The following is a 27940-nucleotide window of genomic DNA, read 5'->3' as shown; positions in this document are numbered from 1 at the left end:
TCGGCGGAGGCTCCGGCTAGAGCGGCCACGCCGCTCCCGGAAGTGACGCGGTTTGAGCCGGCGGGCGGCAAGATGGCGGAGTGAGTGCGGCGGCGGCGGGCCGCGGGGGGGGCGGGGGCCGTTCCCCTCAGCGGGAGCCTCCCCGCGCCCGGCTCGGGCCTTTGGGGCAGCCCGGGCGGCTGCCGGGCCTCGGGGCTGGGCTCTGCGGCGGGGGGCTGCGGGGCGGTGTGAGGAGCTGCGAGGAGCAGCCCGGGGGGAGGCCGGGCCCTTGGGTGGCCCTGAGTGGCCGAGGGTGGTCGCTGAGTGGCCCCCGGTGGCCGTGGGCCCGGGACGCTGTCAGGCCGGGTGTCGCTGCGTCAGGCTCTCGCTGCCCCCCGCCCTCCCCCCCCGGCTGCAGTGCAGGGTGTTTGGTGCCGGCACCACACGAAGACACTGGGCAATAAAAACCTCAGTGAATCCGAAGCTCCGCTGTTTGTCCGGGGTCAGAGAGCGCTTCTGGAAGCAGCCGGGATGTGCTGGTCGTTGGCACAAATCGGTGTGGTGTGGGGTTTCTTGGCTAATTCTTTATCGTGCTGCTCCCGGCTGGTGTAACCACATGTTGTATCGTCCTGACAGGTTTGCAAATGTCACCCATGAAGCCATCAATGTCACCCTCCGCACCACGCTGGCTGCTACCACCAAGCTGGTGGTACCTACACCTGCTAAACCTATCCTTCCAGTTCAGACTGGAGTCCAAGCACAGCAAGAGGAGCAATCTAGTGGCATGACAATTTTTTTTAGTCTTCTTGTATTAGGTGAATGATGAACTGAAAGTCTCTTAATCGCTCTTAAGCGTACTCTGCATGTGAGGATGTTGGCTGACTTTCAGAATCATGCTGTTTTATGTCTCCTCTGGTTTTCTGTCTGTGGAGTATTGTACAGGCATAAGGATTTAGAATAGTTGAGTGTACGCACACAAAATTAATGACCTGACCTCCCCCAGACCCATGGAAACTGAGGCCCATTGCAGACCTTTTCACATTGATCTCAAAGTGCAAACAACATGTTTAATTGGCTTCACGTTCCTAATCAAGCACATGGCATGTGTGCATGTATGAGAGAGATGTTGTCAGAATGCCCTGCGGTGCTTGGATCTCTCTCTGAGGAGAGCATACTGGATAGATTTCAATTTTGATTGGTTCTAGCACTTCCAGACATCACTCAAGAAACTTTGTTATATAGGGCGGTATCAGAGGGTTGGATTTACCTGCCCAAGTACTAAAGTACAGTATCTATTTGTCTGTCAGGTTTCTAACATTCTTACCAGCGCAAGAGCTACATGCAGATTGCCATAGTTATGTTAACGTTGTTACACAGACACAGGCATTTTGAATGGCAGATGCACACCCAATTTTCTGTAGTCTAGGCTGTCATCTTTCCTTTAGTAGAATATAGCTGTCTCCTACCATCTGCTTAGAGCAATGCTGTAGTCAAAACTGTAACAATAACAAAACTTTCACAGAGGATTGCTTGTCTGTTTTCTTTTGTGCGCGTGTGTGCTTGGTTTCTCCACAGCAAGCTATGCTGAGAGAACCTTTTCTCTGCCAGACAGGTCAGCCAGTCTTCTAAGTAGTCACTCCTGGAGCAAATGGAGGAAATAATAGCTATGGAGGTGACAGCAGTGCAGAAACTTCCGCAAATCATTTGGATTTAAAGAGAGAAAAAAAAAATTACTTATTTCTACAGTACCAATTTGTCTTCAAAGAGGGCTGATGTTTTCCCAGTGGTCAGTGGCGTAGTAGAATTTGAACAGAAACGAAAGACCAAAGCGAAATGCAGTAGTTCAGAAAACTTGTAAGACTAAAGTAAAATTTCTGAATATGCGTGTCTCGTGGATTTTAAAAGGTCAGAAGAACATTAAGAACAGAGCTATGATTTTTTGACTGTGTTCCAGCCTGTTTATGCCAGTACGATAGCTTAATGCATCTTGAAAGCATCACCCTCAGGACAGAGGAGTTCCATGAACAAAGTAAAACTGGTATAAAAGCTTACTGTTTGTAGTTATTCCCATTCACAGTAATCTCATTTAAGAGTGTAGTAAGGACAAACGTGAATGTGCCTACAATACTCTTAAATCTGGATGTTAGGTGCTGTAAAATGGCCTTTAAAATGTTCTAAACTGGGACGGACTCAGAAGCAGATCTGTCCTGAGCTGCCTGTGTCAAATTCAAGCCCCAGATGTAAAGTCTCTGAAGTGCTGTGAGTTAGTTTCCAATCCCAAATTTCCCATGGCTCTTTCATCTGTTCAAACGCTACTTCATTTGCAATAGCCCATTGAGCCAAAAAGTCATACCTGTCTTCTGCTGCATCCCTGGGATCCTGATTGTTTTACTCCTGATACGCGCAAGTGCCTGGAGGAGATGACACGCTGCCAAATACAAACTGAGCAGTCCTACACAAGGAATAGGTGACAAGCAGCTAAGGAATCTACTGGGCTGCCGCACAGTATTTCTGGTGGTGGGAGTCACTTCTTAGGCCATGGTTGCTTTTTATTTTATCGTCAAAGCAAAGTGAAAAGTAGAAAGAAGCTGGCACTTAGATCTGCTAAATGGAAAGCGTATTTGTGCTTGCATTGGAGTTTGCTGGAAATCTGTAGGGTACAGATACTCTACGGATCTGTCCCAGGCAGTAGCAGTATGGAATGCTTTAAACAGAGTAATCCTAAATGTCTTTGGACGCGTATTATTCGTGCTTAACGGACAGGAAATTGATACAAAACTCAGTAGTACTGGTGGACAAGTGTACAAAAACTGCTTGGGATACGTGATGAGGTTACTGCTCCAACAGTTTGGCAGCTGGTAGTCAAATGTCTGAGTTGCCTGTTAGCTCCTGAACTGCTGCAGTTCCTAGTACAGCATCTAAAGTAAGCAGTTTCAGTCTGCATTAAAGTATTGTTCTGTAAACACCAGTGTTTGAAAACTTACGGATCGATATTGTAAAGATTGGTGGTGTGGAAGTGGAGTAAATGTAGGGAAATGAGTCCTGCCGGTCTTCCTGAATGGAGCTGTCCCTGCTTGTCACTCAGCACCCACGGTTTTGGCCACGAACAATTTGTATGCCAGTGACAGAGCAAATATTATGGTGTATTTCTTGAGACCTTGCTCAGTTTGTAAGCCCATCCTTCCATCCATTCCTATGCACATAAATAAAATGCTACGCTTGTATATGAGCAGGGCGTATGAGATAACAAGGGGGAGAATGCAGGCATCAGTGTGATTCCAATTCCCTAGCGCAGGAGAGGAGGACAAAGAAAAGTGACATTTATGAGCTTTGTACTTTGTGATGCTGTGCAGTGAATGCAGATCATGACGGAGACGCCAGTAGTTCGTAGGTGGTGTGAGCCAGCAAGCCACGCCAGTGCTCCGAGTTTCTTGTGGAACGTGTCGCACCTTTCAGACTGTCAGTTAAAAGCAGTGTTCTGAACCAGCTGCAGAGTTTTTTTGTTGTGGTTGTTAACTAGAAGGGGCGGTTAAACTGAATCACTAAGAGCGGTTCACAGCAGCTAGGTCACTGCAGTTACGGCTAGGTTTGTAAACTGCACAGTTTGACAGAGGCTCTGCTGCATTTAGCAAGCCACAGTTTGATTCCGCCTATGAAACGCTGTTGACTCTGCTTGAGCTTCGGTTGCTTTCTGACAAAATGCGAGCAGTAATAGTTTATATCCTAGGCCGGTGCTGAAAGATTCTGTAGTGAATAGAGTGAAATGCATGTGTTGCAGAAATGCAAGCCAGATGTTGCTTCTTTGTCTAACTCTTTGTTGAGCTAGATTAACATGGGGGAAGAATTGCAGTTCCAACATGCAGAATGTTCAAATAAAAACTGGTAGGAATTTAATAATCCAGGTTTATGCGAGTCAGGATATTTAAGCAGTTATCCATCCTGCAGCCTCATAGCAACACTAAACATGAGTAGTAGACTCTTGTCAGCTTCCCAAAACAAGAAGGAAGCAGCCATGAGACTGTTACTGGAACTAGGTTTTGGAGGGGTGGTGATAGCTTCGCTTTTGAAGATTTCCAAACTTGACTGGATAAGGCCATGAACAACTTCTTTGACTTTGAAGTTATCCCTGCTTTGAGTAGGAGGTTGGACTAGATGACATCAAGAGATCCCTTCCAGTGTAAACTTTTCTGGTTCTGTGATTATCCATTTACGTAAAGCCCAGCTCCTCAAAGAGAGTCAGGTGTGAAAGAGTGTAGCGCTGAAATTTTATTTGAGGCTATGTGTATGTGTACTTACAGGTTTTACTTCAAAAATATGGAAATGTTAAAAAAAAAAAAGACATTAAAACAGTGTGTTCAGTATGACTGTCACTTTTCACAGCTAGTGTTCAGAGAAAATTTTCTTGTAAGCCGAATCAGCCTCTAAAGGCAGTAATATTAGTATTTTTAGAAGATAATTTTAAGTGCTAAAATTTGCCTTAGTTATTTTCTGTCGTTTGTAGATTAATTTAAGTATTTCGTTGAGAATTAGGAGCCTAAAATTTGGTTATTTTCATTAGTGGTATTCTACTAAATCATTAGGAAAAGATTTCCTGCATGCATTTTAGAAATACTACTTAAAAGCGTATTTTATTCTCTGCCAACACTTCTAAGTTTTCTACTATTTTTTTCCTTCACAGCTATCTGCATCATATTGGTGCATTTACTGATAAAATACCGACTTCATTTTTTACCAGAGAGTGTAGCTGTTGTTTCTTTAGGTGAGTAACCATGGCTTTTTTATATCAGATTTGTGTTAATTCAGGGACTCAGTAGTCTGTGCTTGAAATTCTGTGCTTTTGTGTGTTAGCCATCACTAGAAAGATGTGGCAAAGTGGATGCAGTGAACAAAACAACTAATTCAAAGAATTAAATTGATGAAAAAATTCAAGAAATAAGCATATGTACAGAGAGAGGCCCAGCAAAATGACAGGTGGGCACTGTGGGGATGTTGCTACCTGGGTACTTTGGCAACAAACCTCTGTTCTTGAATCCAGACTTGGATTTAGTCAAGCTGTGGATATAATTGTATCTTGAAAACTTGCCCTGGACTTTCAGATACTTAGTTATCCCTGTGCTAGATACCTAACTTTCCCTGTAATACCATGACAAGAGCTATTCCTATGACCTGAGGTAAAAGAACGCCGCTCTTAATGATAATCACATCCTTACCTAATTTGAACCAAATCTGGAGTATTCCTAAGCCTACAGTTTTACGTTATGGTAGTTTTACTTATTTGTGTGCTGTTGCTTCTGATTTATAAATGTGTAAATGAGAAGGAAATCAGGCCAAATACATTTATTATTTTCTGTACATAATGTCTAACAATGTTTAAAGAACTTGGTTTAACTAACCCCGGGAAACAGTTTTTCCACCTGTCTCTGAAACTTGCTTACCAGCATCTGTGTGATATTTTTGCTTCTACTAGGAGTGACACTTTCACTGACAGCCATTCTAAAACTACAGCATGAAGGGAAAGATGCTTAACGGTAATCCTAACACAGCGTGGAGGAATGTAGTGCTTGTTGGGCGGGTAGATTTTTTGTCTTTCTCCTGGGCTTTGCCTGCTGCAATTTCTGGTACCTTCTTCTGTCATACCTCTTCACTGTATTTTCACACCGTTTCACAATGGGAGGAAATAAGCTTTCTGGTCCTTGTCAGTACCCCGCACTTTCTGGAGAACAGGAATCTTCTGGCATCTTTTTGGTGCTAGATTGAGAAAATCTTAGAGCTGTTACTTAGAAGAAAAACATATTTTCCCCAAGGCGTAACACCCTGAATTTTTGGTTGTCTCTATTTGATGCGTGCCACATCACGTTACCAGCATAGTAGAAGGTGTTGAAATTCAAGGAGAGATTGTCTTACAAGGTCATATTTGAATTTTGACGTTTCTGTGCAGCTGAAAAACAGATAGACCTCTAAGAAACCTGTCATGGTGATGGTGTGGATTTCCTGTGTATTGCATGCACACCTCATCTTTATAGTAGCAGCACCCCTCACCCATCAGACTTCTGGTGTGGTTAGGCTTCTATCTACATGGAAAGATCGGAGCTGCTGTAGATCATCCTGACTTCTTCATCCTCATGGAAACCACGTCTTGATTCCCTATTAACACACTTCTCTTTCCTCTCCTTACACATTGCCATTGACGGGTGAGATGATTTGTTTGGTATATCTTCCAGCGTCTTGAAAGGTTTCAGAAGGACTTTACTCTCTTCGCTATCTTTTGTCTTTGTACAGAATTCCCCCATTTAAAGTGCAGCAGTATATTGCTTGCTCTTGCTGGCGTAGTTTTGGATTTTCTTTGCTGTCATTGCCATTATTCTGCCGCAGGCCAACTACTGGGCAGCACTGAGGTGTTAGGCACGTTTGTGTCACTGCTCCTGCTGAGGGTTGCAGGGAGCAGCAGAGGCACAGACATTCTTCTCTTTCCGTTTCTTGTTCTTGGCATCTCAGCAGCAGGGCAGGGATTTTAGCTGTGCTGGTACGTTCTGTGCTCCCGTCACTGCCAACAAAAGCCTGTTCATGAAACTGCTGAGTTTTCCTGCTATGGCTGTCACTATTACTCAAGATCAGTAAGGAGTATCAGTGCGTCATTTGTGTTTTCACACAGAAGCCGCGTAAGAAACTCGCACAGTTCAGTTTTCAGTGTGCAAACCATTGCGTAGCTGTAGGCTGCCTCCCAAAGCAGACTAGATGATACCAGCAAATGCAATCCCACTAAGTCAGGAGAATGTTATACCCAGTAGCAACCAGGCTAACAGATGTCCGGTGTCACTTAAGCCTTATTTATTTAGTTTATTGACTCAGTCATATTTAAACTACTGTGAGCTCTGCTGACAGGCCATGGCATCTGTATAATCATTGGAATCGCCAGCTAATTGCTGGTCGGTGAACCTCTGTTACTGGTAACGATCTACACAGCTGCAAGAGCACAGTTTGAGTTTCAAGTATCCAGTTTTGCTAGCAGTGCCAGAAGTGAGATGTGTCCTATTTTAACTTGTAAATTAAACAAATGTTCTCGGGCAGTTACTGAGGACTAATAAATATGGCAGCTGAGCAGATAAGTAAGGTTTTCACAACTGTTTATCCTGCCATTGTCTAAGCTGCTCAGAAGATTGTTTTACCGTTTCTAGTGCATATTAGTCTCCTGGTGAACAGGGCAGGAGTGCATTCTCTAAGGGTAGATTTTGATCTTCATCCTTAAAAGGTACTGGAATTTTGTTGGTAAAAATAATTGCCAGAAATTTTTTTCTCTCAGATTTGTTCCTGAAGTTGTTTGTACTAAGAAACTTTGTGTAATGTTGTCTAAGGAATGAGGTTAACTTTTATGGACTTAACTTTCCAATTAGCCCCCTGACAAAAACACTGAACTGATCTTGCTGATGTAATAGATGGAACCATCTGAAAGAAGGCTGCTTTCATCCACCTAGTGATAGCAGAGGAGTAATTTGTAAAGATGTGTGGGACAGGTTGTACAAACCATCATCAAAGTTTCATTCTGCTGCTCTTAAGCCATCGTGGTGATGCGTTATTTTGTGCAGCCCTCTTCCATGACTTTGCTGAGTGTAATCTTAGTTTAATAGTACAGGTGTGCATAACAGGCAGCCAGAACTAGCCTGTCTTACAGAAAGATGTAAGTTGTGTAGTTCCGGCTCATCCTGTTCCCTTAACCTCCGCTCTTGCCTTGCACTTACATTGCTGGTCATTTAACTTTTTGATATCATGAAAGAATCTTCTCTTTTTGTGACACTGTTGTTAGGATCAGCTTATGATTAGCTCTTCTTCCAAAACAGATTGGGACTGGCCATTTACTTGAGCATCATGAGCTCACAGGATACCGATGCCCAGCCCAGAGCCTGCAGACCGGTTTTGCCTTCTCCCAGTGGTCCCATTTCTCACAGTTGTGCTGGAGCCCTTTCACTTCTGCAGAAGTGATTTAAGGGATTCTCATTTCCGTTAAATCCCCTCAAAACACAGTTTTATGCAAGGTTTATCAATGCTAATTCATAAAATACTGAAAGTTTCTTGGGAAGGGCACTTCTTGGAGTCTGTGTCCTCAGATGTATAGGGTCTGGTTGTTGGTTTGTTTGGTTTTTTTTTTCCACATAAAGTTGTTAAGTGATACAAGTGCTGTCTGTGCCAGTTGAAGACAGTGTTGCTACTCTGCAAAAATCAGAAACGTTATAGTTTGACTTCTACATTGTGACTTCTGACTTGACTTCTGACATTGTTTCCATCCCAGAATAGAAAGCCTGACTGTTAGTACTGAAACCTGTGTTTATCTGGCGTGAGTGGCTGTATCTGCATTCTACCCTCCTTCAAAGGACGCCAGACCTTTGATGTTCCTTCATTAACGTTTTGCTCTTCCTTTCCATACAAAGCATTTAATGGAACAAGTATTTCTATCCTCTGGAACCAATGCCTTCACATATTTTTGTATGAAAGAAGGCTTAAGCCTCATGGCTTTCTGTGTATGACACATCCATCAGCCGTAATCCATGTGATGCTATTTGTAAGACTCTTTTGATAGCTATGGTATGAGGGAATGAAAAACACATGGGTTACAGGAAAGCACACTTAACACTTCTTAGCCACTTCTTACCTTTTATTCAGTGTATTTCACTTCTGCATCTCAGCGTTTGATTATTAAGCCTTCATTCTCTGAATAATAAAAAGAAATATACAGAAACACAGATCTGGAATCTGACCAAAGACAAATTCCTCTTAACTCCTTGGATGCAAGTAACGACAGGCTAAGAATTATCTAAACCTCCAAACAAAATCTTGTTAATTTGGAGTCTTCTGACTTATCCGTTTGAAAATGTGTGGGAGGAAAGAGCACAAAAATCTCTAACCAATGAGTTTGCAGCACCCTTGATAACATTCTTTTATACCTAAATTAGTATTTCTGCATGACTTAAAATCCATGTAATCCATTTGGGAAATAGTTGTGACGGTATCCCCGCCCTGATCAGAATTTGTTGTCTACTCCGTTGCCAGTAAGTGCTATGATTTCATTGAGACAAAATTCACCTCTGTGGAGAAGTCTTTGATTTCACTTAAGCTGTGTTAATGCTGCAAATAGCATTGAAATGACATGGCTGTTTGGTGCTGTTGCACAGTTATCTAACTAACAGCTTCCTGATTCTTTAGGAAGACAGGACAAATTTCATTTGAATGCATTTTAGATGAAAAGCCTTTCTGAGTAGTTAAACCACTTACCTTTAGGAACAGCGAACAGAGTACTGTCAATATGCGTGCTGACTGTTTAGATATCCTAAGCAACAATCTTTTGTGTACGGAAGCTATGTAATTATGTAACATATCGGAAGCTATCTTATATCAGACCCCAACATTTTTTAGGAATTTAGGAATGAAAGACCTGCTGCTTTATGTTTTGCCTTGTTTATACTTTTAAAACTTTGTTGACTGACAGTCTATAACAGTTAATGGAAACAGTGGTGTGTTTTGTGAATTTTTAATAATATTATCTCATTGTCTCCTAGGTATCCTTATGGGAGCTTTTATAAAAATCATAGAGGCTCAAAAGCTGGCCAACTGGAAGGTATATTTGAAGCAATTAATTTTTAATTACAGAACAAGCTCTAAATGTTTGAAATAAGACTTAGTAATATTGGTTTCTTTAGAGGTAATTTCCAATAATTTAGTATTTTATACTCTATGCCAAATATTTTATTTATTTTTTAGTAATAATAACACCAAATATTTGATGTCATGATCCTGCTATTCATTTTCTACACAATATTTATCCCCAAAAAGAGGGTACTATGCATCTTGCACTGCGGGACCAGTTACAGTTAAAAGTACAGCAATTCAATTATTTCTCTTATATAGTTTTTGGCTAGATTTAGTCCTTTTCTTCTTTTTAGAGTTAATTTTGTAGGTGTTTAAAAAAGTGTTTTGATACACTGTAAAGTTACATGTTTTACCTGGAGATGCTAATGTAGGTTTCACAGAGGAAGAAAGGAGCACCTCTCCAGAATAGCTGTGCTAAAAATTAAGTTATTTACTTATTTTATTTGCACATACTTAAAACTGTAACATATTATGAGGTTGAGAACAGACACTTCACAGAGCAATCCATTCAGCATGGCATGTTTCTTGGTACTCCAGAGCTTCTTAGGGAAAGACTGCCAACACCAGTGTGCTTGAAGCAGCAGGATTTCTCACACTGAGACAATGCAAATGTGATTTGAGCTTTACTTCCAGCAGAAAATGTAAGCAAAGCTGCTGTGCAGAAGGATGTCCTTGTCCTGGAACTCCGTGATTTACGTTATGCAAGGAAGTAAATGTTAACAGAGATGATAACCAAACACATGTGACTAGAGAGGTTGTGGGAATCTCCATCCACAACAATATTCAACACTTGGCTAGATAAAGCCGGGGGCAACCTAAGTTGCTCTGAGTTGGCCTTGCTTAAAGTAGGGGCTTGGATCAGAGACCTCCAGAGGTCCCTTCCAACCTGAATGTGTGATGCCATGAGATCTTATGTGTTTCTTCATGGAGCTACAGAGACTTTGCCAGGGAGGGAGAATCCTGGTAGAAGTGTCCCCAAGAGGTGAAGTCTACAGTGAAGCGAGGGTTTTGCCTCCTGCAGTTTATCCACATAATCAAAGCAATGGACTCTTTGTTATTCCTGCAATAATAATTAATGCAGTATTTAAATTGTGATTTTGTTTAATAGGATCAAACAGTTTATTCAGATTAGATCAGTGAACTGATTGAAATCACAGTGAATTGAATTGCCAGTTTTAAACAGGATTTATATTACTAAAGTGAAAAATCTTGATCTGAGTAGTGAATTTTAATCCTAGCTTGAGGCTTAGTATTTCTTGGCAGTTATTTTCCTAAAGGAAGGCTTTCTTTCTGCTCAGTTGAAATACATTAAAATGTATAGATTTTCAATCAGATGTAGCTTTTTAAATGAAATGTGATACTTCCATTTTTTTCATTGTTATTTTTTAATAATTTCCTTTGGGAAGGTTCAGTGTTATTTCAATAATCATGATATCCTTCAAATTATGCTTCATTTTTGTTTTGCAGGAAGAAGAAATGTTTCGCCCAAATATGTTTTTTCTGCTTTTGCTTCCACCTATTATATTTGAATCTGGATATTCATTGCATAAGGTTAGCCAATGTCAGACACTCATTTTAAATGCTGAGGTTTTGTTTGGAGTAGATTCTGCTTTAAGTTATTGTAGTGAAATCTAGAATAATTGCACTAAATTACACCATATTCATTCTCAGGCAACTGAGAGTGCAAAAATAATAAGCTCCTTCAACCCAGAATGCAAGGAATTTAGTTTGTTATTGTTAACTGAATGTTGGCAAGGTAGTGGGTGCAGCACAGACGTCATTTTCCGTGGTTGAAGAGGTTTCTTACCTCATTGGAGCCCTACAAGGGTTGATGTGAAGGAGGCAAAATGGGAAGGAGTAGGAACAGAAGTGGGAAAGGTGGGGTTGCTCCTTATGTAAAGAAGGGGAAGGGCAAAAAAGATTGCAAGGGTTTTCACTGTTTGCCTGAGAGGCTGTTTCCATGGACAGTTCTCACAGTGCTAGTTCTGGCAGAAGCAGTTCTCATCCACCCTGTGTGCTGCCTTTCTGTTTAAACTGTACCACGGAAGAGAGAGCGAGCAGTGGGAGACAGTAATACTGTGAGTGGTACCATTGCTGAAGACTTTTCTATTCAAAATTGCAACCTAAAGAAATGGACTAGCAGTTGGGTTGTTTAGAAGTCTTTTTCACATGCCCTTTCTACAACAGATGGATTCATTTACAGTTTCATCAGGTTGGTCCAAGTGCTTCTGAAAATTAAATTGCTCATCTGAGGATTGGTTTGTTGTTATAGTACCAAACTGACATCCCGACCTGGATATCACAGGGTTTTGCTGTTGTCCTCAAGAGAGCAAGCTCCTCAGGCAGATTGTGTGGATATATGCCCTAAGATACCTGGAATAAAACTAGTGAAGCCTTATTATTTCTGGAACACAGCTGTGAATCAGAATTTAATTTAGATGCAAACCTGAACCATGACTTTTCCCTCTGTCCATTTTCACTGATTTATTTAATGTGTTATTGTGTTCCAGGGCAATTTTTTTCAGAACATAGGCTCCATCACGCTATTTTCTGTATTTGGCACAGCAATATCAGCTTTCATTGTAGGTGGAGGAATTTATTTCCTGGGCCAGGTAAGAATAACTGCTTTGAAGCACTTACATTTATGCCGCTTGCTCTTTGAAAGTCCATTTTTCAAGAACGGACAAACATAGTGAAAGTGAATTCCTGGGTCACAAAGTCCAGTTCTCTGCTATCATGCTTCCTCAGAGGCAATGTAATATAATCCCTTACATGCTTCATGTTAAAAGCAATTAAGACTTGAGCTGAGTTTTATTTTCTTTTGCTTACTTGATCTTCCCACTGGAAGATTGTTCCAAAACCTGCCTTCTGTAAGAGCCATCTTCGTATTTCCAGTGTTAAATTTACTTGTCCTTCAGTTGACAGCTTTCTTTCACTTCTCTGCTTTGGTGTTTCCTCTTAGATCAGTTAACCCAATACATAGACATAGATGATTACGTCTTATTTGAGACTTCATTCTGTTAGGCCAAACAGTTGACGCTTTTTGTCTTTGCCTCTCACATTTCCATTCCTTTGACTGCCTTGGTTACTTTACTTACTTGTATCTGTTCCAGTCTGGTCTGGTCTTTCCTGCTTTGGGGTGACCAGAATTGTAGCAGGGTAATGTTAGGTTGGGTAACATCATTACTATGTTTTTTATTATTATCATTTCTGATATTATTATGGTGTGTTTTTTCATGATAATGAGCTTAAGATTTGATTAATGCTTTTATTTGTAAAAATAGCAGCAAAATACGATTGATTGTGATTCTTTTATGTTTTGCCTATTTCAGGCTGATGTAATTTATAAACTCAACATGACAGACAGGTAAGCTCTTGGGGAAATGGAGTAGTACATGCAATGGAGCACTCGTCAAGATAACACTGTATATGGGAAATGCCCTGTAGTTGGCAAGCTTTTCTGGTTACTCTTTGGATTGCTTAGATTCAATATTGTGTATTACACCAAGAAATTGATCTAATGCTTCTAAAACCTATTACGATGCTCTTATTTCCAAATAGTATCCTGTGCTCAGTTGTTTTGCCAGCCAGGAAATACACTGATGTTTGTTTTCTTTAAACAACCTTTTAAGTTAAAATATGTAAACTTTGATTAGTTGACATGATTAATATATATGAAAAAGGCATGGCTTCCTCGTCCAAATAGAGTCTTAAAAGACATAACGAGCTTTTCAGTATCAGTAATGTAGATTTTTCAAGAACTTGGCAAAGAATCTAATCAGGTTCTTAGGAGGACACCAGCCCAGAGTTCATTTCTGCATTATTTTTGGATTTTGTTTGCTTGTTCATTGTGTAGCAAAATACAGCAGTTTTCTGTTAAAATCCATAAATAAGTCAAGTGGCAAGCAGGAAACATAACAAGTAAAACATGCATGAACAGCAAAAATCTTCCTTATTTGTTACAGTGTTTGATTTTACACAGCTGAGCAGTCTCATTGCCTCTGTATTGTCCATCTTTGGATTCCAAAGTAATGAAATTTTAGCTGTTCCTTTTAGATGTTGCTTTTTAGTGCTCCTAAACAGGTAACACTACGCATATATGACACATGGTTTAGGCAGTATCTGTAAAATTGTTTGTTTTTTTCTTACTTAGTTGGAGTGAGACATCGGTACTGTTGCTGAGAGCTGGGAGCTATGTATTTCTCAAACTTCTCTTCCAGCTACACAACAACTTTTCTCTTTGAAAAACAAAACCATCCCTTTTGTCACTTCAAGGTCTTGTTAATGGGAGGAGAGCATAACGTTTTACTATGTATAAACACTGTAAGACATAACATCTTTGTTACTAGTTTTTAATAGAAGTTTAATAGGTACATATTTTTCTTTCATCTAGTTCTCTTTTTTTTGTTTTGTGTTCTCCCAGTTTTGCATTCGGCTCTTTAATATCTGCGGTTGACCCTGTGGCTACTATTGCCATTTTCAATGCCCTCAATGTGGATCCTGTACTTAACATGTTGGTTTTTGGAGAAAGCATTCTCAATGATGCAGTCTCTATCGTCTTGACCAAGTAAGTGCATTTGAACAATACGTGTAGGGAAACAGCAGCCACACTTTTTTCTGTTGATTGGTTATTCAGATATACAGGAATTCTTCAATCTGCTTTTGGAACAAATCATGTATTTCTGGTACAATGCTGAATTTTGTACTATTAAAAGCAATTCAGAGCATAAACCTGCATAGGCAGGAGACATTAAATGGTTGTCTTTTTGCAGCTCCCTCAGTGCCTCATCAAATTGACCCCCGGTTGTTATATAAGTCTGCAAGTTTATCAGATCTCTTTCCATCTTAGGATCCTGGCAACAGCAAACCAACATGCATCCTTTCAGGCTTGCACAAAAATATTTATCTTGCCAATTTTGCAGCTGTATCTCCTGTATCATTGGCTTATACCTGGAATCACATTTCAGTCTGTGGGGGATACATTAACATCTATGCAATAGGAACTTATTTTGGGGCTATCACAAGGAACGAGAGCATCCAATATCTTTATCATTTATCCATGATAGTTCTTTGTGGCTGAAAGAGTAAAAAATAGAGATATATAGCCGTATTTTCATATTATTGCTAAAATCAATAGATATCACTGTGCATGCATACAAGTAGTAGATCAACTAAGAAGGTAGAGAAGTTAGAGTAATTTTCCTGTAAACTAATAGCTTTTTAATACAGTCATGGTCCCTTTATGGAAGACCGTGAAGACTAAGAGTATTCAAATAGAAAATTAGTTAGAATCCATACCTTTTTGCATGGAATTCTGTGAAAGATATTCCTGAAATGCAAAGAGATTTATTCTCTTTCCTCTTAAGAACGTCTTTGTTTTTCTCCAGTGACCTTCTTGTCTCTCATTCACACCTAAATATTTGATGAGACGTGTCCTTGTTCGTTTGTTTTTCTCTGAGGATCACATGATCTGACTTTTCTCTTTCATGCCCAGAGTTTTTACCACAGCAAAATGTGTTTTCCTTTCAAAGTTTGAAAATTGTTTTGTAATATTGGGCATTATCATAGCCTATTTACACCATTCTGAGAAGCTTCAGAAGACCAATGCTGGATTTCCAGATTTTTGGCAGAATTAGGTTTCCCTTTGGGGATTACACTAAGACTTGATTTAACATCTTTTGACATTCCTCTTGTTATATATATCACAGTAAAAGCCTTTTAAAAGTACTAGCAACAAAGAAATACAAGTCTTTTTTGTTGTTGTTCTCAAAAGCTGTCTTGTCTTTTTTGGATCCAGGCTTAGAATTTGTAACTGTTTCTTTTTTTATTATTATTTTTTATTTATCCAGCACTGCGGAAGGTTTGACAAGAGAAAATATGTCAGATGTAAGTGGATGGCAAACCTTTCTACAGGCACTGGGATACTTTCTTAAGATGTTCTTTGGCTCTGCAGCACTTGGCACACTTACCGGCCTTATTTCTGCATTAATATCCTTTTTTAATTTTGGTGATACACAGATAGAAATTGGTGAACTTCAACACTCTAACAGTATTTCCTCTCCCATATTCTTCAGCGTTTCTTAGGGGATGTTTCTTAACAGAGATCATTTTGTTGGCTGAGGATTTTCATATGCTTATTTTGTTTTTGTATTAGTGTGCATGGTTGTATATGAAAAAGTTGCATCAAATTTTTATGAACATAATTAAGGTCTGAAATGCTGTATAGTAGCTTATATTATGTGCACTGGAGTGTTATAAAATATGGTAATTGTTTTGTAAATTCAAAATGCATTAATTCCATTTCAATACTGATCCGTTTTTACAAATACATAGCTCATTTTCTACATATGTAAAACAGTTAATTTAAAAGAAAAAAAAGCTCCTTTTCCCAAGGGCTTTTGAGTCAGACCACCTCATCTGCCCCTGTGTATTCAGCCAGCTGAATGCAGATACTGTTCTATTTGTTTTTACGTGGAGTTATATTTTGCCTTTTCCACTTGCATGCATTGGTTGCTAAACAACCCAGAAGCTTCTCTGCTGAGATAAGGAAGGATGTTTAAGTCAGGTACCTTTGTTGAGAGCTTGCTTTAATGTTAACATTGAATTCACCATAGGTAGCTTTTCTGTTCTAGGCTCATGCAACAGTTATTCATATCATCTGGGACGTACTGTTAAGTATTTTGTTTGTAAATAACAAGAACAGATTGATTAAATACTGACATGGTTTCTCTTTTGGTTCATTAGCCTGATTCCATGAACTTTAAAATTATTCCATACATCACAATAAAAGAGGGAGACAGATGTTTAACGTTTCTTTGACTGATACCTAAGTGATACCAAGAGAAAAGCTGCTTAGTTGCCCAGTTACAGTTATTTGTGCCCCAGAGTTAGATTTCCCCCAAACATGCAAAATTTCAGTGTAGCAAAGGAAATTTCTTAATAGTTTCCAGCATTAGTATGATTGAAGGTTGTTGCTGTTTCCTGACTCAGGAGGAATGTGAACTTCCATGTCACGGGCCTTTTATCCTCTGAATTTTATCAGAGATGGTAAGTTCAAAGTTGAGACAAGGATGTGATTCAAGGAATAAATGAACGTGTCTCCTCACTGTTAATATTACTGCAGATCTGTCACATCCATTTGAAAGTAACTAGAAGTCTAGTGACTGACCAGAAAAGTTTATTTGCATGCTTAGTGTGGCAAATAACTAAACAAAATCTGAGGCAAAATCTACTTCTTGTATTTAGCAGCTGTGCTGCAGAACCACGCATGAGATGCAAAGCTGAATTTGCAGCCCTTGACAAATGCCCACACTTTTGACTTACAAATGTGAAGTAAGTTTTAAGTATCTTAAATATTTAAGACAAAAATACATTATTTTTGTTAAAAGAGAACTGAAAACTGTTTTATTTTTACTTTGCTGTGTCATAACTCTCTCCTGTTTTTTAGGAAAGCCTTTACTATTTAACAATTTGTTGTGGCTTATTTACAGTAGTTTTGGAGAAGAAATTTCGAAGACTGAGTGTGTAGGGAGATGGCCCTTGTAGATACAAACAATTTAGCATGCTGTTGTCAGTATTGTGTAGGTACATCAGCAGAACTTTTCTGTCTCTAAGTCTGTCCATTCTGACAGGGTTCTACCAGTGGTAGGTTCTATAAGAAACACTCCTCGTAAGAAATTACTAATCTTTCTACACTTGAGTCATGGGACAATTTGTAGACTTTATTAGCTATCCAGTAAGTACGTACTGATCAAGATTAAGCATAATCATTGTTTTGTAACGGAATGGTAACAATTTAATTTTTTCTTTGGATTTTTTTGACTTACCTTTTCCATAACGTTTTCGTGTGTACGTGCTAAAGCACATTGATTTAAGGAAGACACCCTCCCTAGAGTTTGGGATGATGATTATCTTTGCTTACCTTCCTTACGGACTTGCAGAAGGTATCTCGCTCTCAGGTGAGTAGCAAAATGAGTATGTGCAAGTTTCTTTGATAAATTTGAGTAGGTATTTTTGTGTGTCTAAGAGGGCCCCTGTTTTTGTTTTACATGTTTTCTCATTTAACCTGTGCTGTTACTTTTGACCTTGCCTTACTTTAGGGGAACACTTATTCTCTACTAAATGTTATAAAGGTATAGAAAAGATAATCACAGTTTTCATAAGCATTAGCTAGCCAATGCAAACAGTATTCTCCCAGTTACCTCTGCCTAACACAGAGGTAGGATTTCAGCTGCATGCTGTAGAGCTTAGCTGTGTTAGCTAACTTAGATAATGGCTGTCCTACTACCCAGTAGCTGTTTTTTTGCACATCCTTCAGTGAAGTTAGCTGAGACCAATGAATATTTTATGTATCTATCTCTGGACACCAGGTAGCAGTTCTTCTGAGGGCCAGGAGAAGAGGCTTGCAGGTGAACTTTTTCCATCGTCCTGCAGAATCGAGTACAAAGACCAGGGTCCAGTTCTGCTGGATACCTGGATACCCAACATCCCTGACCTCTGCTGATTTAAGTGGTTTTTGAAGGCAATCAGCTTCCTGTCTCTTTCTCAAAGGAAAGTGGAAAGAGATGCAGCAGTTAGTTTGATTCATACATCTAGGGAATCTGCTTGGTTCTTTTTTTTTTTTGGTATTGTTCTATTTTTAATTTCATTAAGATCTTGGTGTATATGATAAGAATGTAAGGTAGATGATGTCAGTTGCTCTTCCCATATCCGCCAATGCTGTAACTCCATCATAGAAAGCCACCATGTTGCAACTGATTTCTTCTGGGTTATGTTGTCAATTTTGGTCAGTTTTGTCACAAGGAGTACAGTAGTCATTCTTGAAGCGTGCTACTAAATTCTTCCACAGTCCTAGCCATCATCTCAAATGACATCCTTCTCCGGTGTAAGTCTATGCAGCAGCTGTGGAAATGCTTAAAACTTCCTTTAAGATATCTAGCTCCCTATGAACAGTGAACAACTGACAGCTTCTGTGATATGTCTTGAGCAGTTAGAGAAATAGGTTGAATTTCAGATTCTTCTTTCCCATAAATAACCAAGAGCTGTTAAGCAAGGTAGATGGAAAAATCCCAAAGATGCAAGAATACAGTGAAATCTGAGACATCTGTTCTGGCCTATGATATCAGCTGCTGTACCTCCATCCAAGCTGTGCATGTCATTAGGGGAATTGAACTCTATAATGGTAAATTAAGTGGCTATTGTTAATTTCTGAAATCACTTGTAGTAGCTGGTGTAGTGACCTGTATGCTGGAGACAAGGCACATTCTGCACAGTAGCATTCCTTACAGGCCCTACACAGTGGGCTCTGTCATCCCACAAAGGTTATTTTTGCTCTGAATTCTCAAGCCTCGCTAGCTTTCTCGTTCTCAGATTGACAGCAAATTGTAGGTAGGCAGTCTTCCTTAATTTTTATCATTTGGTACACCTTACGGGAGTGGATTCACACCCATGCCCTGTTGGTCTCATTCCGCTTCTGGTGGAGCGATTGATTGGCTGATGAGCATGTAGGAAAGAATGACACACGTTTCTGGGAGAGCTAAATCATACAGTTCTCTTGCCCCACTACTCTCAAATTGTTTTTATTACTTTTTGATCTCATCCGTCTATGTGTTAAGGAGAGTGAAAGGCAGGAAAAGCAGTCAAGAATCAGTTTATTATTTCCCTTACTTTTATGGGAAAGCATGACGTAACAGGGATTTATTCTAGGTTGCAGCTGACCTATATTGGACCTCCTAGCATTTAATATGACCAGTGTAATGAAAACAGCATGAACAGCAGTGGCAATGGAAACCCCGGTCATTGCTTCATAAGCTTTTGTGTTAATATGGGGTGTAAATACAAACAGTATTTTCAGCATGCAAACTATTCTTCTGTTGACTGCTGCATTTTCTCTACAGGTATCATGGCAATCCTCTTCTCTGGCATCGTCATGTCCCACTATACACACCATAACCTCTCCCCGGTTACACAGATATTAATGCAGCAGACACTGAGAACTGTTGCTTTCATGTGTGGTAGGTGCTACCTTTGGTATATGACTAATACAGTTTAAAAATTGATTTGCATGAAATGATGATTCCAATGGGAGCAGGAGAGATGTGAATTCTCCTCCAGATATTCATATGTCAGTGGTACATTCCTTTAAGAGACTTCCTAATAGTGCAGGCTGGGAGGCAGTCAAAAGTCACCTTTCCTGCCATCCTGGATAAAACATACAGTAAATCTTCTTCTTCTCCCATCCTGCAGGCTCCTGCTAAGATTTGCAACAAGATTGATAACCAAGTAGAGATCTCTGACTGCTCTGGTCCACTTTTAGTCACAGGAGATTGGTTCTTAGCAGTATTTTTCTGTAAATTATTTTGGATATAAAAAGCTGCTTGCAAAAACAATAGCTTCCCAGATTGAAAAGTTGGTTTTGGAAGCGGTCATACAGGCAGCGCAGTGTCCTGTAGCCTTTCCGTTGGTTTATCAAAGGAAAACTTTTGAAGAAATGACTTGATTCGGTATTATATTCCCTGTTTTTTAGGGGATGGCATGAACATGTTCTATATTGTTTGCAGAAAGATGCATTTGGAACATGGTCAGGGAGTGACATTGCTGCAGACTTAACCACTCACTACCTGAGCACCAGTAGCTCATCAGGTTTTGTCTTAATCTATTATGAATGCTAAAAACCATGCATTCACTCAAGTCACCAAAAGAGTTTATTTAAGCTACTGATAATTTCCTACACATTTACAGCAAGTTTTGGCTATGCAAATGAAAGTAGCCAGTATCCAAAGCATGAGCAATAATGCATTATGCTGCAATAACTCAGTTATCGCTACTGTCTGTTTAAAACCTTCCTGTTTGTAACAGCCTCTATGATAAGAGATCTACCTTGCTAGGACACCTACTAGAACAGTAGACTTAGGAAATAGCCTCACTGTGAGATTCTGCAATGCTAAGAAGTTGGTACCTTGGAAGTGAAATGTTCGGATGGAAGTAGTCATTGCGTGTTGGCGGTACTATTTCAGAGTTCCAAACATCACTTCTAGAGGTTACTAGAATATACAAAGGTTGGTAGATCATACAATGCAGTATTTTATTACAGCGAAAGTTGTGTAACTCCTACAGTTTATAAGAACTGAAAGTATTTATACATTGGACACTTTATAATAGTGCTCAACATGCGATATATGAGACTGTGTCTGACATCTCAGTTTTATAGAGAATCTGATTTAAAGCTGCAGAAGTTGTTAGTGGTTGCTCCTTTAAGCTTGTGTTCTACAGCTTGTCCTGTATTCTTTAAGTAAAAAAATTCCTCAGTCTTTAGAATAAAGAAAAAATTTTTAGCACAAGGTTTTGTTAGCTCATAATTATTAGTAATTTACAGCTGAAAAAAGCCTGCTACACACAGACTAAAGTGCAGTCCACCAACAGTGAGTATCTGGCTTTTTTGCATAATGGCATTCATGCTTATTTTGAGCATTCAAAGGTCAGGAAATAAATATAAATTTTATGTACCATATGTAATAACTTGTAATAGGAATAGAGAAGGTTTTACAGAATTCTTTATTTCAAATGTGATTTCTCTTTTTCAGAAACGTGTGTTTTTGCATTTCTTGGCCTGTCAATTTTTAGTTTTCCTCACAAGTTTGAAACATCCTTTGTCATCTGGTGCATAGTAAGTGTTTACTTTTTTCAAACTTGTTTAGGTACTTTTTTATGGTACTTGTGGGGAAAAATAAACCCTTGCACTTACAATATTTTAGACTATTTGTTGGGTTTTATAGGTTTTTATAAAAATATCCTTATATTTTTATATATTGCACAAAGTTAATTCTCACTAATAGCATGAAATTATTAGTTTTGTTCTCAGTGCTGTGGTGTATGTATGCATCAGCCTTCTTTAAGGAATTCCGGTTAACTGTTATTTTGGAACCTCAGCGTACCAGATTTTTACTAAGAAGGAAAAGAACCCTACTTGTTTTGAACCCTGCTAGATTTATTAAAATAAATCTCAAGAGATTTCAAGATTATTATAAATGCCAGTTTATTCCAGAATTCATTTCCCTGGAAAACAATCCTGAGTTACGTACCTTTAGCTTCATATGAAGAATTTGTGTGAGTGGGCAGTTTGTAGAAACGGCAATGCAAACTAATATAAACTCAGCTACATTTTGTCACTCCAGGACTACGGCTTTTGTGTCTTACTGTCATAGATATTTGCAGTTTGTTTATATTAAACCAATTTAGTCCACACATCACATTTTCACTCTGAGCTTGCCTTCTTTAGAAGTAGCCCTTACTCAAAACTTCTCTAATGTCTGTTCACTCTTTCACTTCATTCTTAATTCTTTTTCTTTCTTTCTTTCAGTGTAGTTTTTTGTAGTAATACTTTGGATTATGTTTCACATGGCATTTCCCTACATCTTTTGCTGTTATAATTAAGTGAAACATGAAAAGTACATTCTCTTTGCAGAGTGAAAAGAGGAAAATGGGAATCCATTTCCCGTCACGTGCCTCAATGCATACTAGTACATTTTAGTCCATGGCTAAAAGGAAGAATTGTTCTCTACAGGTTGTAGATTATGATATCAGCATGGGGAACTGCTCTTTGCTGCATTGCACATACATACCTAACTTCCTTATCTAATATATATCTAAGGTGTGAAACTTCCTTCTCTGTAGCATTGCCCTCACAGCCATAATGCAAATTGAATAATTTTAGGGTGATTCATAAAAGTAAACAGCACAGTCCTTCAAGGATCCTGCTGACTAATTCTAGGATATTTACCTTTGTAAGGTCTGTTTGTGGTGGAGCTTACAAAGCAATGCTCTTGTGAAAAGCGGCTTTTCTGAGTTAGAGTTTTCATTGTATTCATTGATTGTCTGTCATTAAAGCAATGGTACTTTTTTTTTCCCCTCACAATGTTGCTTGGATGTTTGGTGTATTTTATAACCATACCCCGCCAAGTGTTGAGGAACTGAATTACATGCCATTTGTTCGGCTTCTGGCCTTTTTCTCTGAGGAACTGGTCCATGGGGAGACAATAGAAATATCTTAGCCTCTTAGCTGCTGTGCCAAGGGAATGATTAAAGGAGCTGAACTGAGAAAAACTTTTACCCAAAGTAATTCTTGGTCTCTCTGGAATGCCTCCTGGGTTTCATTTATTTATTATAAGTAAAGTAGCGTCTGGTCTCTGTCAGTGACAAGTCTGGTTTAATTTCAGTTAAGCAGGCAAAACGTTTAAATGTTAAATTCCACATCGGCTGATGCTGAGAGATATTTTTATGCTGGTTTAGCAACACACCTGTTTATAAGACTTGTGGGTGATAAGGGTTTATTCACCTTAGCTGGTACAAGCTAAATGCAATGCAATTCAGGCCTGGGTGACTGTAACACATCAGTCAGTCTTTTGCTTTGATTTTTGTTTTTCAGGTACTTGTTCTGTTTGGTAGAGCAGTGAATATTTTTCCACTTTCGTACCTACTCAACTTTTTCCGTGATCATAAAATCACCCCCAAAATGATGTTCATCATGTGGTTTAGTGGTAAGTGAAAGCTGAAAGTATGGAGGACTGGAAAAGAATGTTTAATCTCCTTCACTTTGTGGGCTACTCTGAGATGAACTGGTTTTCCATCTGTGGAAAACTTAATGTTTGCACCGTTCTCAAACCCAAGTGCAATAGATATGTTCTCTCCCCTTTGTGCTAGGGGACCGGGCAGCATAGATTCCAAATAAAACTTTTCTGCAAGAATCTACTTTCCTAAAAGCCTAACTGCTTCAGTCTGAAAGACAATACCTGAAGGCCTCTTATTCATTTTAGGATGGTAACCAAATGATAGATAAATGGGTGTGGCATAGGATTGTAAAAATCTTTTAAAGGTGGAGGATTCCTGTTGAGTTATCGGGGTGCTAAGGACTAACAATGGTGCTGATTCACTCTTCATCGATTTACTCTTCTCTCTGAAGGTCTACGTGGTGCAATTCCCTATGCCCTCAGCCTTCATTTGGGCTTGGAACCAATCGAGAAGCGACAGCTCATTGGGACAACAACAATCATCATTGTGCTGTTCACAATTTTGCTGCTGGGAGGAGGAACCATGCCCCTCATCAGACTGATTGATATTGAGGACTCCAAAGCACGCAAGAGGAACAAGAAGGACATTAACCTTAGCAAGACAGAGAAGATGGTGTGTTGTTGTTGTCTTATTCAGAGAATTTTTTTTCATTTTCAAAGGAAAAACTAGTATTTTACTATTTACTGAAAAGTAAGATGGAAGTAATGGAAGTATGGTATGAAAAAGCCAAGCAGTATCATTTTAAAATATCCCAAAAGCAGAGCTTGGTTAGTGTTTACACAAATAACTGGACAAAGACCTGAAAGTAATTTATCTTAACTCAATCTAATTATAAATTGATCCATACAAATTAAAGTAACCTTAAAGCATAAGACAGATGAGACAGGATAGATTGAGTCATATACAGACAGAAAGTAGCTAGGGTATTATGAGTCATAAATTAATCATAAAAGGCAGATGGAAATTATTTTGAAAAAGTCAAAGCAAAGGCCATGAGAAAGTGGTAACAACAGCACCTCTGCGACTGGGTTTTATTTTAAAGTCGTTTCTGGCTAAACAGAAGCATTGAAGAAAACTAACAGCCAGGCTCAAAACTCATCTGCTAAAGGGAGGAGTATATAAAATATCCTGGGAGCATTTTCCTGTTTTGTCCCAAACCATCAAATTGATACACACAGGGTATTATTCTGTGGGGTCTGAAGAACAGCTTCTCTTGGCGTAAGGCTTTAAGAAAGTTTGCAGCCTTCAGAATTAGTTTATTCTGTTTACAAAGGTAGATGTCTATAGAAAGAGCTCAGGGGTATGGCATGTTCTGAAACAGGGCTTGTTCTCAGTGAGATGTTGACATTAAAGTGTTGCTTGCTATATAAACTCATTGTTCAGCTCACAAGAGGAATCCGTCCGTAGCAATAGCACAAAATTATGGAATATTTGAAGCCTTTCACCTTTCAGCATGAAAGGGGAAGCCAAGTGACTCTGGGAGTCAACAGCTGGACAGATTCATACAGCCATAAGTCCTGGTAGGCTGAGGTGGTAATTTCCATTTTGTCCCAGCATGGGAATTGGTTGTGAGAAGGAACAGAGCAGAGTAGGGAGGGGATAAAGCAAGCTGGAGGAAAGAACTGCAATATTTCTCAGGTTATTGCAATTTGTGATATTTCTAGGGAAATACCATAGAATCCGAACATTTGTCAGAGCTCACAGAGGAGGAATATGAAGCCCAGTACATAAAACGCCAGGACCTCAAAGGGTTTATGTGGCTTGATGCTAAGTATTTGAATCCTTTCTTCACCAGACGACTCACACAAGAAGTAAGTCTCTCTTGTTTTCTTGCAGAAAAGAAACTCCGTGGTAGAGTTGGTTGTCATTTCACTCTGCACTGTTCAAGACTCAAGTGCAGCCATGCAACTTCTACACTAGGAAAAGAGAGCCATGTAATATCTTCCTTGTGCATATGCAGAACAGCTGTAATGAAAAGCTGCACTGTAAAATTGCCGGTTGGATTAAGTGAGCACCCCTGAGGACTACCACAATTAAAGTTAAAAAGCTGCATGGATTTATTGAACTTGTCTTTAAGCTTGCAGATTACCATGAAGAGTATCAGCAATTACTACTGATTCTAGGAAAAACTACTGCCACCTGTGCAGAGCTTTTAAAGTGCTATCACACAAAGTTGCTGCCCCTTACTGTATATGGTCCTATGAATTCTTGAGCTGTGATTTTTCTGCAGAGTGCAGCTTTTCTCTTGGAACTATGAATAAGGGTTGCAGCCTTCGTGGGTTTTTTTCAGACTCCTTCACTGGGAGGTGAAGACTGTGGAGCTGTAAGTGCAAAGTGGCACCTGACCTGAACAAGTAATTTAACACTGAGTGGCTCTGAGAGGTGTAAATACTGTGCCATTTTCATTCCGGGTCTTAGAAACCTGAGATATCTTGGCCGTATCACTTTTTTTCTAATTTGCCATAGACTTAAGCATTTTTGCTGTGCAATTAAACATTTTCTGTACAGTGTGCCATCTTCCTAGCCTGCTCAAACATACAATTTTTCTTATTTTGTACCTTTATTTTCAAAAGAATGCTTTCAGCACTTTCCTGCAAGAGCCAGAGGGGTTTTTTTTGTTTGTTTTTAGTAAAACCAGAAATGAATCAAGAAACTAGGGCAAGCATCTGATTTGTAGTTGGTAGCCAAAAACACAGGCAGCCATCCAGACGGCAACCAAAGGCTAGAAAAATAAGTATGTGAATCACCAAAGCAAGCCACAAGCTTTCCCCTGTCCCTGGGAACACGTAGAGGGGAGTAAGATTCAAAGAAAGGCCATCTAGATGACTCTGACTGTTAAAATCCACAAAGCAGAACTGTCTAGAAAAAACAGGTAAAAAAAATCTCTCAAAAATATCACCCCTGGAAATAATTACTAATTGATTGAGCACTTCATGTGTTCTGGTAGGAAACAGAACGGCTTTGTACACTTAGAGACCACAAACAGATTATTTCCTGAGGAATGTGCTAAACTAGGCTTTCTCTTTCGCTCTCAGACACACAAGTAGTGTTGTAGCTCAATAACAACTGTTCTGGGTTTCTTGTGCCTTAGGACTTGCATCATGGGCGCATACAGATGAAAACCCTCACAAACAAATGGTATGAAGAAGTACGACAAGGACCCTCAGGATCTGAAGATGATGAGCAAGAGCTGCTATAGCAGACCAGGGAAGGAGTGCAATGAGTTTATCATTTGATCTTCAAAAAGTGGATTTAAGTATCAAGAGTCTGACTGCACAATAGCTGGAAAATTAATAATGAACTTTCCGATTTGGGACATATCTTGTTCTGCGTATTTAGATATCGCTAGTCAGTGACTGAACCCCTTAAGTGTCAGACACTGGGCTGAATAAAGAACTTTTCAGCTCCTATAGCATAGCAGACTCCACACAGCCTCTTAAAAAGCAGAAACATCTGCTATGAAATAATGACATTACTATGTCATTATGTTTAATGCGAGGTCTTCTTCCTATTATGAAATCTGCTGTGTGTGTGTGAAGTACAAAGCCACTGTATGACTCTGCGAAATAGGATGAGTTGCACTTTTTTAAATATATAGATGTATATATATACACACACATTCACATGGAGAGTCTTGACAGTTTATACTGTGAATTTGTTTCAGCACTAGTAAGGGAAGTTGGCTGGAATAAATCTATAACTTAGGGGATTTGCACATTATGAAACCAGAGAAGATAAGTACCTTGACAAAAAGCAGATGCTGCACACTTAAGGAAGCACCTATTAAAACTGGTATTTTTGTCATTTAAAAATTTCTTGGTTTCAATTTTATGGTTTTATTTTTTTAAACTATTCTGAGGTATCTAATCCATTACAGTACTGATTATGGCATGACTTGCGGGGGTGGGGGATTATAGGATTGTACAGAACTGCATTTGAAATTGTAGTTTTAACTTTTTTTTCCTTTACTTAAAGCCAGTTGCAGTTTGTCTGTAGTTGGTTGTTGCTCTGTGTTAGCACAGTGGCTTCAAATCTTAGAGAGCAGCAGCTTTTGTTTTACCAAATTCATGAAGTGCCCCTAATGCTCCAGAATTCACTAGTGGAATTTCTGAATTCTGGTTGAAGCAGAAGCAGCATTTTCCACATCGTTAGTTTGATGAACTAAATGTGTACATGGGGAAGGAGAGTTTATAAAAATAAAATCCAGGTACAGAAGGCTTAATATTGGACATTATGAAATCATCCTCAGTTGGGAAGTGCCAAACAACGTCCATTAAGTTGTCTTGGTAGTATAATTCTTCCTCTTATGCTGTTTCAAATTAATCAGTATTTCACTTTTTCTACATGGCATAGTTCATTTGCTCCATTTGCATACATCTGAACAGACAGCGTTCATTGCGTTTGCCATGATTACACATACAGGAATTTGCTGTCATGACTGATGCAAACTCCTCATCAGTTATTTGCATATTCATTGTTGAAATGTAAAATTGTAGTTCTGCTTGTAAGTTGGACATGCAAGCGGACATGTTTCTCAAAGCAAGATTTATTTTCGGTCTGGTTTTGTTACTGGGGTTTTTTAATCAACTGCTTACCAGCTGGGAGGAATAAAAGTTCAAGATTGTATTTGGAATCCTAAACCTGTGCTGAGCAGTTTTTCAGACTAACACATTACATGATTTGCTTCTTTTTTCTCCCTGTTAGTTCAAAGAATTTATCTCCTAATCCCGAAACTGAAACATGCACTGGTTAAAGT

At 39.2% G+C, this 27940-nt stretch overlaps 1 protein-coding gene across 3 annotated transcripts; it reads left to right on the top strand.

Moving 5' to 3' along the window:
* On the top strand, positions 1 to 27824 carry SLC9A8 (solute carrier family 9 member A8). Of its 3 annotated transcripts, XM_035548139.2 has the most exons (16): positions 1 to 80; positions 616 to 794; positions 4658 to 4738; positions 9528 to 9586; positions 11086 to 11169; positions 12129 to 12230; positions 12951 to 12985; positions 14042 to 14185; positions 15468 to 15606; positions 17471 to 17576; positions 19515 to 19631; positions 21201 to 21283; positions 23042 to 23153; positions 23576 to 23796; positions 24849 to 24995; positions 26276 to 27824. In XM_035548139.2, exons 1-16 carry the CDS (start codon positions 73 to 75, stop codon positions 26381 to 26383), a joined length of 1725 nt encoding a protein of 574 aa, XP_035404032.1. In that variant the 5' UTR covers positions 1 to 72; the 3' UTR covers positions 26384 to 27824. The 3 variants fall into 3 exon arrangements, with proteins under 3 accessions (XP_035404032.1, XP_035404033.2, XP_050569899.1); XM_035548140.2 differs by lacking the exons at positions 24849 to 24995; positions 26276 to 27824 and adding an exon at positions 25021 to 25604; XM_050713942.1 differs by lacking the exon at positions 616 to 794 and having other exon boundaries at positions 28 to 80.
* Positions 27825 to 27940: the final 116 nt, after the last annotated feature.

Source organism: Cygnus atratus, chromosome 16, assembly GCF_013377495.2.
Source record: "Cygnus atratus isolate AKBS03 ecotype Queensland, Australia chromosome 16, CAtr_DNAZoo_HiC_assembly, whole genome shotgun sequence".
Taxonomy (NCBI): Eukaryota; Metazoa; Chordata; class Aves; order Anseriformes; family Anatidae; genus Cygnus; species Cygnus atratus.
The sequence above is the reverse complement of the archived record's forward strand: the minus strand, read 5'-3'. Positions and strand labels throughout refer to the sequence as shown.

Excerpts from the sequence above, each read along its gene's own strand:
- SLC9A8 (XM_035548139.2), top strand. Across the intron at positions 11,170-12,128 it reads CTGGATATTCATTGCATAAG|GGCAATTTTTTTCAGAACAT; the intron begins GTTAGCCAATGT and ends ATTGTGTTCCAG. Across the intron at positions 19,632-21,200 it reads AACTGTTGCTTTCATGTGTG|AAACGTGTGTTTTTGCATTT; the intron begins GTAGGTGCTACC and ends TCTCTTTTTCAG.